General features: G+C 39.8%; 1 protein-coding gene across 1 annotated transcript in view; it reads right to left on the bottom strand.

Moving 5' to 3' along the window:
* VIPAS39 (VPS33B interacting protein, apical-basolateral polarity regulator, spe-39 homolog) overlaps positions 1 to 15,853 on the bottom strand; it is a 41,634-nt gene that overhangs the window by 1,438 nt on the left and 24,343 nt on the right. The window contains 8 exon segments of the mRNA XM_043980609.1: positions 325 to 429; positions 1,197 to 1,286; positions 2,930 to 3,016; positions 3,431 to 3,520; positions 5,945 to 5,986; positions 7,130 to 7,264; positions 7,694 to 7,769; positions 14,721 to 14,794. Coding sequence (XP_043836544.1) covers positions 325 to 429; positions 1,197 to 1,286; positions 2,930 to 3,016; positions 3,431 to 3,520; positions 5,945 to 5,986; positions 7,130 to 7,264; positions 7,694 to 7,769; positions 14,721 to 14,794 — 699 coding nt within the window.

The raw sequence follows: 15,853 nt of genomic DNA, 5'->3' as shown, positions 1-15,853 counted from the left end.
AACCACTATTTTGCAGACACCCTCAATTCCTTTTTTCCAGTCCCAATTTAGTCTTAATCTAGGCACACCAACTGAAGACCAGCCCAAAGACCCCCAGAGGAACATTACCATCATTTAATTCTAATTTCATTCCAGCCCTCCAAAGAAATCCTGCTCAAAGCAAACACTGCTGGCACCAAGACCCATCTGAAAGACTAATAATCAAAAGACAATCTGCTCAGACAACTGCTGTTCCAACTAGGTCCTGAGAGCAACCCTCTGGCGGCTCCTTTGTGAACAGTTTGTCTCCCGAGGCTGACAGAAAAACCAACCCGAGTTCCTCACCGTGCTACTGAGAATGCTGTCAATCTTCTCCTCCTCCGCAGATGCTTTATCCACTTTACATCTGTAAGCTACTAACTGCTGCCGATCCTTCAGGTCCCGATATGTCTGAAGAGCAACACAAAAGAAAGCACCTATTTAGTTTCCTTACCACCTTTTTAAGTGAGGCTACCAGGAATAAAGCTTGTGGTGCTTACAAAGGAATTGGATAGGGGCAGCTAGGTGGCACAGTGGATAGAGCACCAGCCCTGGATTCAGGAGGACCTGAGTTCAAATCTGGCCTCAGACACTTAACACTTACTAGCTGTGTGACCCTGGGCAAGTCACTTAACCCCAATTGCCTCACCAAAAAAAAATAAATAAAAAAAAAATAAAGGAATTGGATAAGAATGGAATTAGGGAGGGGCCTTAACAGAGCCATGTGGAAAAAAATGGGGGAGAAAAAAGTCTGGCTGGCTTAATCCAAAACCTTGCCTTCCATGAACCAACTCACTAGACAATATATAGCAAATTACCAAGGCAGCTGAAAACAGGACCCAGGAAGCCTGGCTTCGAGTCCAATTTTCACCAGGCCACATAACCCAATATGCAGAAAGCAAAGCAATTGGGAAATTAAGGACAGTAAATAGAATGATCCACTCTCTATACTTCTTCAAGGGCCTACTGAGGGTCTAACCCATGGCCCTTTTCCTCTGTGACTTATTTCTTTTTTGTTTTGTTTTGTTTTTGCAGGGCAAATGGGGGTTAAGTGACTTGCCCAAGGTCACACAGCTAGTAAGTATCAAGTGTCTGAGGCCGGATTTGAACTCAGGAACTCCTGAATCCAGGGCTGGTGCTTTATCCACTGCACCACCTAGCCACCCCCTGTGACTTACTTCAATGACAACATCATGGCACTTAAATTTGGTAGCCAGATTCAGCTTTGTGTCCACATCTTCCACGAGTCGGATATACTCCTGTAAGACCTGGGGGAGAAGAGACATTAGAGGTCCATGGACTTCTAAGCCAGTAAAGACAGAAGTAGTGTAGAGTACAGAGAACAGTGTGAGGTAGAAAGTACATTTGCAGTCAGAAGACAGATTTAAATCCCAATTCTATGCTTTGTAGTTGTGTGGCCTTTGGCAAATAACTTCTCTAAAATTCAGTTTCTTTACCTCCACAATTATACTATTGATACCTGAACTACTTATAACTTACAAGGTTCTTGTAAGGATTAAATGTATGTAAAGCAATTTGCAAGAATAAACATTACATACACATAAACAAACACATACACACACACACACATGCACGTGCTTATATATAAATATATATGAATTGAAGTTTTTACACAAATAACATCAACACAGAATTAAAAGTGAAACATTTAACTGGGAAAAAATCTGACAAAAGGCTACTGTCTAAAATATAGAAGAAAAGTAATTTTCTAATAAATATATGCCAAAGGACATGAACAGATAGTTCTTAGAAGACAAGTTAGCAAGAACATACAAAGAAATCACTATTAATGAAAAATACAAATTAAAACAATGCTCACAATTTAATGACTGTGGGTAGAGCTCCAAATCACTTTTCTAGGGTGGCTGGACCATTTCACTGCCCTACCAGCAATACCTTAGTATAACTGTCTTCCCACAACCCCTCTAATAACTGAATTGTTATAATTTGTTTTGAGAGAGCTTTTTATTTTCTTTTTTTGAGGGAAGAAGACAGTGGAGACAGTGATCATGACATTAAAAAAAGGATGAAAAGACCATTAATGAATCATTAAAAAAAAAAAAAAGGAACAAACCAAAGAGAGCAAAAGGAAGTACAGAAGAGGACACAGAGAAGCAGAACAGTGTCAAAACTTCCACATTCAAATTTGAATTTAAAAAACTAAACAAACAAGCTCTATGTAATAGGGAAAAAATTAAAATATACATAACAGGAGTTCAATTTCTTTTTTCTTTTTTTTCTTTTTTGTGGGGCAATAGGGGTTAAGTGACTTGCCCAGGGTCACACAGCTAGTAAGTGTCAAGTGTCTGAGGCTGGATTTTAACTCAGGTCCTCCTGAATCCAGGGCCGGTGCTTTATCCATTGCACCACCTAGCTGCCCCTGGAGTTCAATTTCATATACAATCCCCTTTGTTTTTCTTGACATACTGCAATGTTCATTTGAACATTTTTTAATAAATTCATAATAAAAAAGAAAAAATAGAGATGGAGTGGATTTTATTAAATCCCTCCATGCATCTCAAGGGAGGGAAAAGGCAGATCCATTCTCCCTGGAATCTAACAGTCAGAGCTGGCCAAGTTCCAGATCTGACATAAAGCCATGTCCTTGACACTCCCTGTCATGTAAACATTATGCCTGTGTTCCCTGTGGGAGTCAACACAGCCAAATATTCCTAAATACTTCAGAGAAGTTACTCTCCTGGATGGATAGATTCTATCTACTTCTGAGGGGCAGAGTGAAGCTTTCTTCACAGAGCACCTATGCTACAGTGTTTAACAACACACTTGGTCTCATTCAGCAGAAGAATCAGCACTGACTAGGAGGCTCAAAGTCAGAAGGGCCTGTTTCCTGAGATGTTCTGCATGCAAATCCATCCCACAGAAACTCCACCTGTATGGGGGCATTGTTCTTGTGCAGAATTTCCACAACTCGGTGGAAGCCAATAGGAGCTCTCTTCTTGGTGTACCCCAGCCAATTCTGAAACAAAAACACAGAGACATGAGAAACACTTAGACCCAACCTTCTGTATAATGGGAGAGAGAAAGGAAAGAGACCTTGAGTGAAAGGGGACAGAGAAAAGGGGAGAAAGAGAGAAAGAACAGTGGGGATGAGCTTCATAGAACACTTGCAATGAAGGATAGGAAACAAGACTGGGAATCAGAAGCTGGAAACATGAATCAGGTTTTCATGGAGAGAAGGAACAGGAAGGAAGCGAGAGATCGGGGCATCGAAGTACTACTATTATAGGCCCAAGAACCTAAAAGTTCACATTGCTCCACAAACTCCATGCCTGCAGTTAAGAGGAAGCTTTGCAGCCACTGGACAATAAGTTATGTTATCTCTTCTAAAGTAAGACAAGCAAGAGAAAATGAAAGGCTCCAGGGCACCCACCTTGGTGGTGAAGAGGGCGTCCACATCCTGCCATGCTCGGAGTTTGGCACGAGCAGCCAGTGCTGTGAGCACATACTGCTTGTCAGGAATCTGGAAAACAAAGATGGGCTATAAAGGAGATTGGGGAGTGGCAGGAAGCAGCAATGACTTTGGGGGAAAGCTAACTGGCCATTTAGTAAAGTTGATAAGCAAGCAGCTTCCTTATCACAATGAGGTCTATACATTCTATTTGAGACCCATTTTCTGGAGATGCATGAAGATCAGGGTTTTTATAATAAATAATAATATTCATTATAAATAAGAAGCAGCAGCAAAGGAACAAAATAAGGGTATAATAAGGAGCAAAGATGGGACCAAATGGTTCAAAAATGTAACTTCTATAAAGTTGGCGTTATAAGATGATATTCTATTTATCAATATATTCCTACTTAATCAAGGTAAGAGGGGTGGGATGGAGAAGTGAAGATCAATTGAGAAAAATTAGGAAATTCCCACTGGATGAGAACTGAGTAACATATCCTCTCCTGTGGTTCATGAAAAGCAAGGTGGTATGGTAGAGGGTTCTTGCTAACTTTAGGAGCTTGTTTCAGTCACTGAATCAATAAATATTTATCAATCATCTATTATGTACTAGGCATTGGGGATACAAAGATAAAAATATATCAATCTGGCAAAGAATTGGAAATTGAGGGAATGCCCATCAATTGAAGACTGGTTAAACAAATTGTGGTATATGAATATAATGGACTATAGCACTACTGTGCTGTAAGAAATGATAAGCAGGGGCAGCTAGGTGGCGCAGTGGATAGAGCACCGGCCCTGGAGTCAGGAGTACCTGAGTTCAAATCCGGCCTCAGACGCTTAACACTTACTAGCTGTATGACCCTGGGCAAGTCACTTAACCCCAATTGCCTCACTAAAACAACAACAACAACAAAAGAAATGATAAGCACATAGATTTCAGAAAAATCTGGAAAGACTTACATGAATTGATGCTGAGTGAAATGAGCAGAACCAGGAGGACATTGTACACAGTATCAACAACATTGTGTGATGATCAATTGTGATAGACTTAACTCTTCTCAGCAACACAATGATCCAAGACAATGCCAAAAACTCATGGTGGGAAAATGCTCTCCACATTCAGAAAAAGAACTATGGAGTCTGGATGCAGATTGAAGCATACTATTTTCACTTTTGTGGTCGCTTTTTTGTTGTTTATTCTTTCCTGTGTTTTTTTTTCTTCCCTTTAGCTCCAACTCTTCTCTTACAACATGACTAATGTGGAAATATGTTTAACATGATTGTAATGTATAACCTATATCAGATTACTTGCTGATCTCAGGAGAGGGGAGGGTGGGGAAAAAATTTGGAACTCAAAAAAATATCTCTACATGTAATTGAAAAAAAAAATTTTAAAGAAAAGAAATAAATCAATCATTACTCTCAAGAAGTTACATTCTATTGACATAGGGAGGGCAGGGTGGGAAAAAGAGAGAAATATAAAGAATAAGTAGTTTAGGGAGGGAAAGAACTGGAGAACTTGGGGGAATCAGGTAAACATTATGTACAAGATGGTGTGTGAGCTGTATTTTCTTTCTTTCTTTTTTTTTTAGTGAAGCAATTGGGGTTAAGTGACTTGCCCAGGGTCACACAGCTAGTAAATGTTAAGTGTCTGAGGCCGGATTTGAACTCAGGTCCTCCTGACTCCAGGGCCGGTGCTCTATCCACTGTGCCACCCAGCTGCCCCAGTGAGCTGTATTTTCAAGTAAGGGATTTTATGCAGTGAAAGTGAGGAGAAAGAGCAAGGGGAAGACTGCCAGTGTATAGTCATGGAGATGGGAGATGGGTATAGAGGATAAGAAACAAGAAAGGCAGTTTGTTTAGACTGTGGAGTGTAGAAGGAAAGGAACAGATAACCTGACTGGAGGGATGGATTGAAGTCATATTGTAAAGGACTTTCAAAGTCAAAGAGGAGTTTATATTTTATCCTACAGACAACATAGCACCCCTGAAGTTTACTGAATTGAAGAGTACTACCACCTGAGCTGTGCTTAAGGAAAATCATTTCTCCTTCAGCAACATCTGTGTGGAGGATGTACTGGAGAGGGGGAGAGAGAGACTTGAGCTCAAAAGCTCAATTATGAGGCTTCTGCAATAGTCTGGGCCTAAAATGACGAGGATCTAAACTGAGGTGATAACTGTGAGTAGTGAAATGGAGCCTGATATGAGAGATGCTGACGTAAAAATTGCAAGATTTGGCAACTGAATGGCTATGTCGAGTGAGATGGAGTGGCGAATAGAATCTAACACTGAAATTGTAGGACCTGGAAGACCAGAAGGATGTGGTACCCTCAATACAACCAGAGAAGTTCAAAAAAGATCTTCCTTGATTGCTGGGGCTAAATAAGTCTCAACAACTTTTCTCAACCTTTCCATCATTCTTTTTCCTTATTCCTACTTCATATTTTCCCTGATATGGCTGCTATTGAAAAACTATCCATTTATACTTACCTTAAAAGTTTTTTTCAGATTGATGGGACTGCTAAATGTTCCCTGGGGAAAAAATGAGGAGAAGGAATATTATTGTGTTTGCTAACTATCCTAGAGATTACAGTGATTATGGTTTTTTGGGTTTTTTTTTGGCAGGGCAATGGGGGTTTAGTGACTTGCCCAGGGTCACACAGCTAGAAAGTGTCAAGTGTCTGAGGCTGGATTTGAACTCAGGTCCTCCTGAATCCAGGGCGGGTGCTTTATCCACTGTGCCACCTAGCTGCCCCCTGATTACAGTGATTCTTTCAGGCTGGACAACTTCTCATTTTCTCTTCCCATCTCCAGGACTTCCTACACTTCATTTCATGATTTCCTGAGTTCAACATATAAGCACAGTAAAACTATTTAAATCTGAATATCACTGTAGCCCAGCTACATGAAGACTGGTTTGAGCACTTCAATGCCTTCCTCAGTTCTTCAATGAGCCTCAAGTAATGGGGAAAACTGACATTCTAATCATTAAAACATTTTTCATGAAATCAGAAGTGTGTATGCATTCACACTCGGCTCTCCTGTCTTTCTACCACCCAAAATCTATCTTCCCCTTTGAATTGCTGTAATCTGAAAAGAAAGTTATCCCCTTTGAATAGGAGTTGCTGTCAAGACTAGCAGCCAAAGTAAATCACACAAGATTCTGATTCCAGATCACTGAGGGTATGTCAAGTAAAAACATATTCTTAGGGCAGCTAGATGGCGCAGTGGATAGAGCACTGGCCCTGGATTCAGGAAGATCTGAGTTCAAATCTGACCTCAGACACTTGACACTTACTAGTTGTGTGACCCTGGGGCAAGTCACTTAACCCCCCATTGCCTGCAAAAAAACCAAAAACAAAACATATTCTTGCCTGTCCAGTGACCCTTTGAGAATAAGGCATCCAAACCTACTCTTTTTGTTCGTTTGTTTTTTGCGGGGCACTGGGGGTTAAGTGACTTGCCCAGGGTCACACAGTTAGTAAGAGTGAAATGTCTGAGGCCAGATTCGAACTCAGGTACTCCTGGATCCAGGGCCAGTGCTTTATCCACTGCGCCATCTAGCTGCCCCCAAACCTACTCTTAAAATTAATATTAACATCATAGTCTATGTGTCCCAGGTTAAGAACTCATGAGAATTTGGACATTTATCTCCTAAATTTTACTTTTACATACCTCAGGCTCTGTGTAGTGGTAGAAGCAGGAATAGAAGAGAGTTGTCACCAGTGGCATGTTGAGGATGGAGGCCTTCCGTGGATGTTTTCGGAAGATTTCTGTCTGGCCTGAAGATTCTAGATGTCGGTCATTCACCTGAGCCAAATGGAAACAAGAGAGAGAAAATGAGAATAAAATCCATAGGTTATATAAAAGAGACAACTAATACTACAGGGAATGAAGAGAAAACATTAAGTCCCAGGAAGACAGGCTGGAACAGTCAAAACAATTCAGGCCAATGATCCCAAGTTGGATCCAGAAAAGCTATGGGAAGATAGCATGCTGAGAAAACATTCTTCAGGGTATTGAGGTGAAATGAAAAAAAGGAAAAAATGGTGTAGAATAGAAGGAGGGAAAGACACAGGATTCTTAGAGACTAGCTACCTAACAGGGTAGCTAAATAAGAGGAATTATGTTTGGAGGCAGAAGGTTCTGGAACTCTCCTTGGTGCTGAACAAAAATGATGATGGTGGAAGGAAAGGCCTTTCAGGCTTTGAGAAAGAGAAGGCAAATGGAGATTCTAACCTCAATGATGATCTGTCGTTCCAGGAGTGTATAATGGTCTTGAACATGAGTAGCATCTTCCACTGAAAATGGTAAACTGGTAAAAGGCCAGAAGGTTAGTACCTCTCCTGAACTATAGATGTCACTCTCCCAAAGGATGAACAAAACCAAACTATAATTAGCACCTTTACCTAAGGAATTCTTACTGCTTCAAAATATTAATATGTCTTTAAAGATTTCACTAACAAATGCTTTCTCTAAAAATAATAATATTAGGACCACTATATTTGAACCCCAATCACCACAGTCTGTAATGTGCTTAATGAAGAAATTTCACAAAGACAGGACAAGAAAGTCTGTGCTGGGGCAGCTAGGTGGCACAATGGATAGAGCACCGGCCCTGGAGTCAGGAGGACCTGAGTTCAAATCCGGCCTCAGACACTTGACACTTACTAGCTGTGTGACCCTGGGCAAGTCACTTAACCTCAATTGCCTCACCCCCCCCCCCCCCAAAAAAAGGTTGTGCGGATAGCAACACAATTTTGAGGACACTAAGGCATAAATTTTCAAACTATCCAAAATAGAGGAAGACATGGACCTAACTACTGGGGGAAAAAAGTGAATGAAAAATGTCTAAAACTACCAACCTATATACCTACTTTACTATTTCTGTAAAATCTTTTATTAGAATTAGGCATCAAGGGCATCCTTGATTTTATCTTATGAGTAGGGAATAAGGTGGTTTATTAAAATGATATCCTACTGCAATTGACATTTTTATGGACAGACAATTGACTGAAACATGCAGAGAATAAAAAATCACCCCACAAATATTGTTTAATGACTACCAAAAGCATTGGACTTGTCCATGAAACCCAGCCTTGGCACAGGACTCCTAATAAAAAGACTTCTGGGAAATGTGGAAAGCAGTTTGGCAGAAAATGGGTTTAGGCCAACTTCTTATTTTAAACACCATAATAAATTCCAAATAGATGTGCAATCAAAACATAAAGGTCAAATAAAATAATTTAAAATTTAAAGAACAGAAGAAAGCATTTTACAAATCTATGGTTACAGGGGAAATTTAGACTCAACAGGGGACTGAGAAATGGCAGAACACAAAATGGGCAAAGTTGATGATATAACATCAAAAACTTTTTGCAATAAAAGTATCAGTGTAACTAGAATAAGAAGCTATTGGGTTGGGGAAAATAATCTTTGTATTGAGCATTTCTGATAAAAAAAATTGATACCTAGGGCAGCTAGGTGGCGCAGTGGATAGAGCACTGGCCCTGGAGTCAGGAGGACCTGAGTTCAAATCCGGCCTCAGACACTTAACACTTAACTAGCTGTGTAACCCTGGGCAAGTCACTTAACCCCCAGTGCCCCGCAAAAAAAAAAAAAAAAGTGCAAATTAAAACAAATATGAGGTTTCAATGATCACCTAATAGGAGACAATGATGAAAGACAGAAATAGCCAATGCCAGTGTGGCTATGGGAAGCCAGACACTTTAGTACTGTACTGTTAGTGAAGTTGAGAGCTGATTCAACTGCTTTGGAATTATATTAGTCGCTCACCTGCTCAATCCTTTGATCTTCCACTCTCACTATAAGGCATAATGCCAAGAAGGTCAAAAACAAGAGGAAAGGTCTCACATAGGCAAAAATATTCGTAGCAACACTTTTTTTGGTTTCAATTTGCATTTTTTTATTAGTGGCACAACATTCTTTCCTTTTGATACTTTGCATTCCTTCTTTTGAAAACTTATCTATTCATATCCTTTGACCACTTGTTTATTGGGAAATGACTTTTGTTCTTACATATTTGTATCAATTCCCTAAATACCTTCAATATCAGATCTTCATTAGAGATATTGTTGCTAAGATTTTTTCCCTTTTCAACAATTTCTCTTTTACATTGACTTTGTTCATATAAAAGCATAGCAATACTTTTAATGGTAACCAAAAAGTAGATCCAAAACAGGTCCCCATCGAGTGGGGAATGGCTGAACAAACTCTGATGTAAATGTAAAGGAATATTATGTTGTAATAAATGGGAAACATAAAATTTGAAGAAACGTGAAAGATTTGTATAAATGTAGAATGAAAAAGTAGAATATACAAAATGATGACAAAAAAGTAGATGAAAACAGTACTAAAAGAATCAGATTATATACAAGGACTAATATTAGTTCCAGGGAACTGATTATGTTACACACTTCCCTCCTTTCAGGAGAGGTGATAAGATGATAAGTACAGAACACTGCAAATGCTGTCAGTTGTAGTGTGCTATTTTTGCTTACTTAGTGGATTTTCATTGTTGTAAAAAGAGGATTTTATGGGAAGGGAGGGAAAGAGGGCAGTGATTGGTCAGAGATAGTGTAAAAAAAACCAAGAAGCATCAACAAATATTTTTAAATGAAGCCTTAAAGACTTTCCTCCCATGCATAAAAGTGTTACCTGTGCAGGTCAAAAAATATTCAAGATTAGCTGAATGATTTAACAGAGATACTTTTGACAATCCTGATTATTGTCAGGCTAGGCAAAAAACAGGGACATTAATGCTTGCCAAAGGTGTCTGCCATGGAAGATATCTCACAAAGTACAGATAGAAAAGGGATTTCCTGCTGTCCTCCAGATGCTACTGTCTGTAGATGCCACTGGATTCATTTCATCAATAAATGGAATACTGGAATACTGCACAACTTCCTAAATGGCACCCTCAATCATTCAAAAGCATTTGGCCAAAATATTTACAAACAAAAAAACCAAATTGATGATGACTACCTATTGTCCCAGCTATTATATGCAAATTGGAATGAACACTTCATACAGCTGTACAGAAATACCATTATCTTGGTTGGATAGGACCTTGTGAACGGGCAAGGAATTGGGCTCAAGACTTGCCTAGGTGGGAAATGAACTGGACTGGGGAAACTGTACAGTACTTTTTTTTGGGGGGGGCGAGGCAATGAGGGTTAAGTGACTTGTCCAGGGTCACATAGATAGTAAGAGTCAAGTGTCTGAGGCTGGATTTGAACTCAGGTCTTCCTGAATCCAGGGCCAGTGCTTTATCTACTGCACCATCTAGCTGCCCCCTGTACAGTGCTTTATACACTTTTCTGAAACAAAGGTTCTTTTACACTGACAGTCTTCTAGTAATGCGTGATTCTGAGTCATGGAGTACCAGTTTCAGGAGAAACTAAAACCATATGTTACACAAAGAGCCATACATAGGTACATAGTACGCATAAATAGGCTACATCAAAGGAAGGGTATCATCCAAGAAGGGGGAAGCAATGCAATGCCAATGAAGAGTTGAACAGGAAGCTGCTCAAACAGTATTGTCAGAAAGATATATAATCAGAAAAGAAGGCAGTATGAGGATATGGTCAAAGCAAGAAATACTAATGGCTAGCATGTGTGCTCCAGTGGTATCCATGAAGTGTTAAAAGATCTAGAGGGGCGGCTAAGTGGCGCAGTGGATAAAGTACCAGCCCTGGATTCAGGAGGACCTGAGTTCAAATCCGGCCTCAGACACTTGACACTTACGAGCTGTGTGATCCTGGGCAAGTCACTTAACCCCCACTGCCCCGAAAAAAAAAAAAAAGATCTAGAAAAATGGTCTATGAACTTTGTGGACTGTGCACCCACAGCATTACAATTTTTTGAGCATGCACTTTCAATACATGGATATTTACTTATTTAAAAATTATATACATAGACAAACTATGCTAATATTTTTGCATTATAAAACTTATGCAAAAATAGACATTTTAGAAGGATGAGATAAAGATGAAATTATAGTCATTCTCTAATTGAATAAATGGTCAAAGAATATGATCAAGCAGTTAAGAGAAGACATTCAAATACCTAATAGTTAGAAAAATGCAAATTAAAGAACCTCTATCAGACTGGCAAAACTGATAAAAAGGAAAATGGAAAATGTTGGAGGGGCTGCATTGGTGGACCACTGATAAGGTATGAATTGATCCAGCTATTCTTGAAAGCAATAAGGAACTGTGCCCCCCAAGTTTACTAAACTGTGCTTACCCTTTGACCCGCAATGCCACCATAAGGCCTATACCCTAAATGATCAAAGAAAAAAGAAAAGACCCTGTATATGCAAAAATATTTATAGCAGCTCTTTTGTGGTAGCGAAGAACCAAAAAACTAAGGGGCTACTCATAAATTGGGAAATGACTGAACAAAGCATGGTATATGAATGTAATGGATTATTACTGTGCTGTCTGAATGATGAAAGAGCCAGTTACAGAGAAACCTAAGAAAATTTAGATGAACTGATGCTGGATGAAGTGAACAGAACCAGGAGGGCAATTTATACACTGTAAAAATGAATAATTTTTAAAGTCTTAAGAACTTTGATTAATGCAATAATCAACCATGATGCCAGAAGACTGATAATGAAGAATGTTACCTACTACCTGAGAGAGAAGTGATAGAGTAAATATGCAAAATGAGATGTGTCTAGCCACGGTCAATACAAGAATTTGTTATTTGACTATGCATATGTGTTAACAGTTTTTTCTTTTTAGTAGGGGTGGGAGAGGTCAGAGGGAGAGAAACAAATGCTTATTAACTGAAAACAAATATAATTAAAAATATGAAATTATATTTGATCCTCAAGTCAATAGGGCACCATAAGGGAGTGAGATATGGTCAGACCTGCACTTTGGCAGCTGAGTAGAAAGAAGATGGACTGGAGAGGCAAGATACAAGGCTGGAAAATCATTTAGGAATCCAGGCCAGAAGTTATAAGAATCTTGAACTAGGATGGTGGAGAAGAGAGGAAACATGAGACATGTTGTGGAAGTAGAAACAAGATTTAGCAACAGCTTCAGAATGTGAGTTAAGAATGGGGGACTGAGAATTACATCAATATTTGGAACTTGAGTAATCTGAAAGGCAGTGGTACCCTCAACAGTAATAATAGAAAAGTTTAGAAGAGGGTAGTTTTGGGAGGAAAGATAATATGATGAGAATTGCAATGGAGTCACAACCCGCTCATCCTATGCAACACACTGTCTCACTCCAAACTAAAAAGGCTCTTAAGAGGTGCCTGCTGCAGTTTACTAGATGTTGGGAGCGGGGCACTAGTGGGTGAGAGGAAGGGTATGGAATTTTCCCAAAATCAGACACAGAGCTATTGTTACGGATGTCCTTATCAGAATTAGGTTATAACTGCCTTATTGCAGCCTACAACTAGCAAGAAAGAAGGGACAGTGTGATTTAGTGTTGGAGGATGGGAAGATGCTTCAAAACTTAAGGAAAATGACGCATTTTCCTGCCCTCTTAATTAGCTGGTCAAATACTACTCAAGATCAAGCTAACGGCTCCTTGGTACCAGGTCTCTGCTCACACTATGGAGGTCATCCATCTAGAAATGCCTCCAGGAAGTCAGATGGAGAACATAGACAAGATAGCAAAAGATGAGGGCATGTCTTTATTTAGCTCTGCATTCCTAAAAGAAGTATTCCAATCAATCTAAACAGTGAAGTTATTAAGTTTATAAAGGACTTTCCTAAAAACAATCACGTGGGCTAGTGCAGGTATTATCTTAATTGTGTAGCTGAGGAAATTTCAACTTAGGAATGTTAAGTGGTCACACAGATGAGGCCTAAGGGGGCTGAATATCTTGCCCAAGGCCAATCAGGTAGTAAGTGGAGAGCCAGGATTTGGGATTCAAAATGAGGTGGGTTTTTGTTTTTCTTTTAAACTACTCCAAGTTTGGTGCTTTTTCTACTGTACTCTACACATCCCTGCTCAAAACATCATTCAGTTGATTCCCCAAGATGTAAACTGCATGGTGTGAATGTGTAATTAACTATTCTTTATAATAGTATTTCAGCTACTGCGTCTTTGGGCACACACATACATTATGGAAGAACAGAGGTCTAATTATGTGTGTGTGTGTGTGTGTGTGTGTGTGTATACATATAAGGAAAAAAGAAAAATTTCATCTCAATATAATTAAGAATGTCAAAATAGTGGCAGCTAGGTGGCTCAGTGGATAGAGCACCGGCCCTGGATTCAGGAGGACCTGAGTGCAAAACCGGTTTCCCACCCTTGACACTTACTAGCTGTGTGACCCTGGGCAAGTCACTTAACCCCAATTGCCTCACCAAAAAAAAAAAAAAAAAGAATGTCAAAATAGTATGACCTGTCCAGAAATGGGAATAAGCAGCCTTTTAGAGGAGAATGTTGGATTTGGAGGCAGGAGGCCTTGAGTTTAAATTCTGTTTTTTGACTCATTAGCTATTTGAGCCTCAGCTTCATTTGTAAAATGGGACTAATAAAACCTGGGATAACTATTTCACAGGGTTGTGGTGAGATCAGGATGAAAATGTATGAAAGTACTTTGTAAACCTTAAAGTGTCATTTAAATGTTAGGTTTCATGATCATTTTTAGGTACAGAAATCTTCATGACTCAAAGCATTTGATTAGAGCCAAGATGTGGAACATCATGGTTTAGAAGGAAAATATGGATTGGAGTCCAAGAAGCTGGGTTCAAGGTCCAGGTCTTTACTGCCTGTGTCTGTGTGATCTTAAGTCATGGAACTGGGGGCAGCTAGGTGGCACAGTGGATAAAGCACTGGCCTTGGATTCAGGAGTACCTGAGTTCAAATCCAGCCTCAGACGCTTGACACTTACTAGCTGTGTGACCCTGGACAAGTCACTTAACCCTCACTGCCCCACCAAAAAAAAAAAAAAAGAAGTCATGGAACCTCTGAGTCTCAGATCCCTTATCTGTTAAATGAAGGTTTGGGACAAGATGAGTTCTGAGCTACTTCTTAGCTCTAAATTTGTGAAACTATGATCAATCTTCTGTCAGGAATGCTGAAGAATAGAAAAAGACTCCTGCATTGGGTAGCTAGGGTCTCACCCAACCTCAAACTCCCATGATGCCTCACAAATCTATTCATCACTTTGTAAACCCACCCCCAGTTGCTTGTCCCCGATCCTTTCTGTGTTAAGGCTCTCATACTTAAATCTCCCAAGTTTCCGTGTGTTAGGGGAGGCACTTACCCAATGCAACTCTTGAGAAATTCTTTCCGCTTTTCAGGGTCCTGGATGCTTAAATGTTCTTGGTACTGGGACAGCTACAGAAACAAAAAGGAAAGTTCTGAGTGGCCTGAACTCCATGGAAAGGAAAGAACAGCTAGAGGGGAGCTCTTATGATCAGTATTACTTCTTTTTTTTTTTTTGGCAGGGCAATTGGGGTTAAGTGACTTGCCCAGGGTCACACAGCTAGTAAGTGTCTGAGGCCGGATTTGAACTCAGGTACTCCTGACTCCAGGGCCGGTGCTCTATCCACTGCGCCATCTAGCTGCCCCAATCTTCAGAACACTCTGCTAGGAAAAGCACCCAAAACTCCCAACACATGTGGCAGAATGAAGCAAACTCAGGGGGTCATTGGAGCTGTTGCATTTGCTCACCTAACCTGGCTTTCTAACCTATGCTAGGTTTCTTTTTCTTTGTGCTGTTTCATTGGTGCTAAGAGCTCCCTGGTGAACAGACGTCTTCTATCAATGGTGATGGGCTACCATTCTGCAACTCTTAGAGAGTTGTCTGTATGCTGAGAAGTGACTTGTCCAGGGTCACAGAGTCAGTATGACTTAGAGGCAGGCCTTGAAGTACATGACTTCCAGGCTGGTTCTCGATCTACTATTCCATGCCACTTCTCCACTTCACTTCTGATTCTATCTCATCACCTTAGTTCTATGACAATTATAACTAATATTTACATTTTTCAAACAACAAACATTTATTAAGCACCTATTATGTGCCAGGCATTGTGCTAAGTGCTAAGGATACAAAGAAAGGCAAAAGACCTTCCCTGTACTCAAGGAGCTCAGAGTGTAATTTATATAGCATTGTAGAGTTTGGAAAACACTTTACAAACCTTATTTAACTTGAACCTTAAAACAATCCTGTGATGTAGGTACTACAGATATTATCCCCATTTTTCAGATAAAGAACTGGAACTAAGACTAAGACAAGAGAATTTAAGGACCTTTGTCTATATTCCCATAGTCAGTAAGTTGGAGGAAGGATTCAAGTCTTCCTAACTTGAAGCCCAAAACTACCACATTTCCTCATTTAGTCTTCCAAATGAGGTAAAAACTAGAAACAGAGAACCACAGGGGCAGGTAGGTAGT

The sequence above is a fragment of the Dromiciops gliroides genome, chromosome 2 (genome assembly GCF_019393635.1).
Source record: "Dromiciops gliroides isolate mDroGli1 chromosome 2, mDroGli1.pri, whole genome shotgun sequence".
Classification (NCBI taxonomy): Eukaryota; Metazoa; Chordata; class Mammalia; order Microbiotheria; family Microbiotheriidae; genus Dromiciops; species Dromiciops gliroides.
Note: the sequence above shows the minus strand (reverse complement) of the source record. Positions and strands in the feature narration are given on the sequence as shown.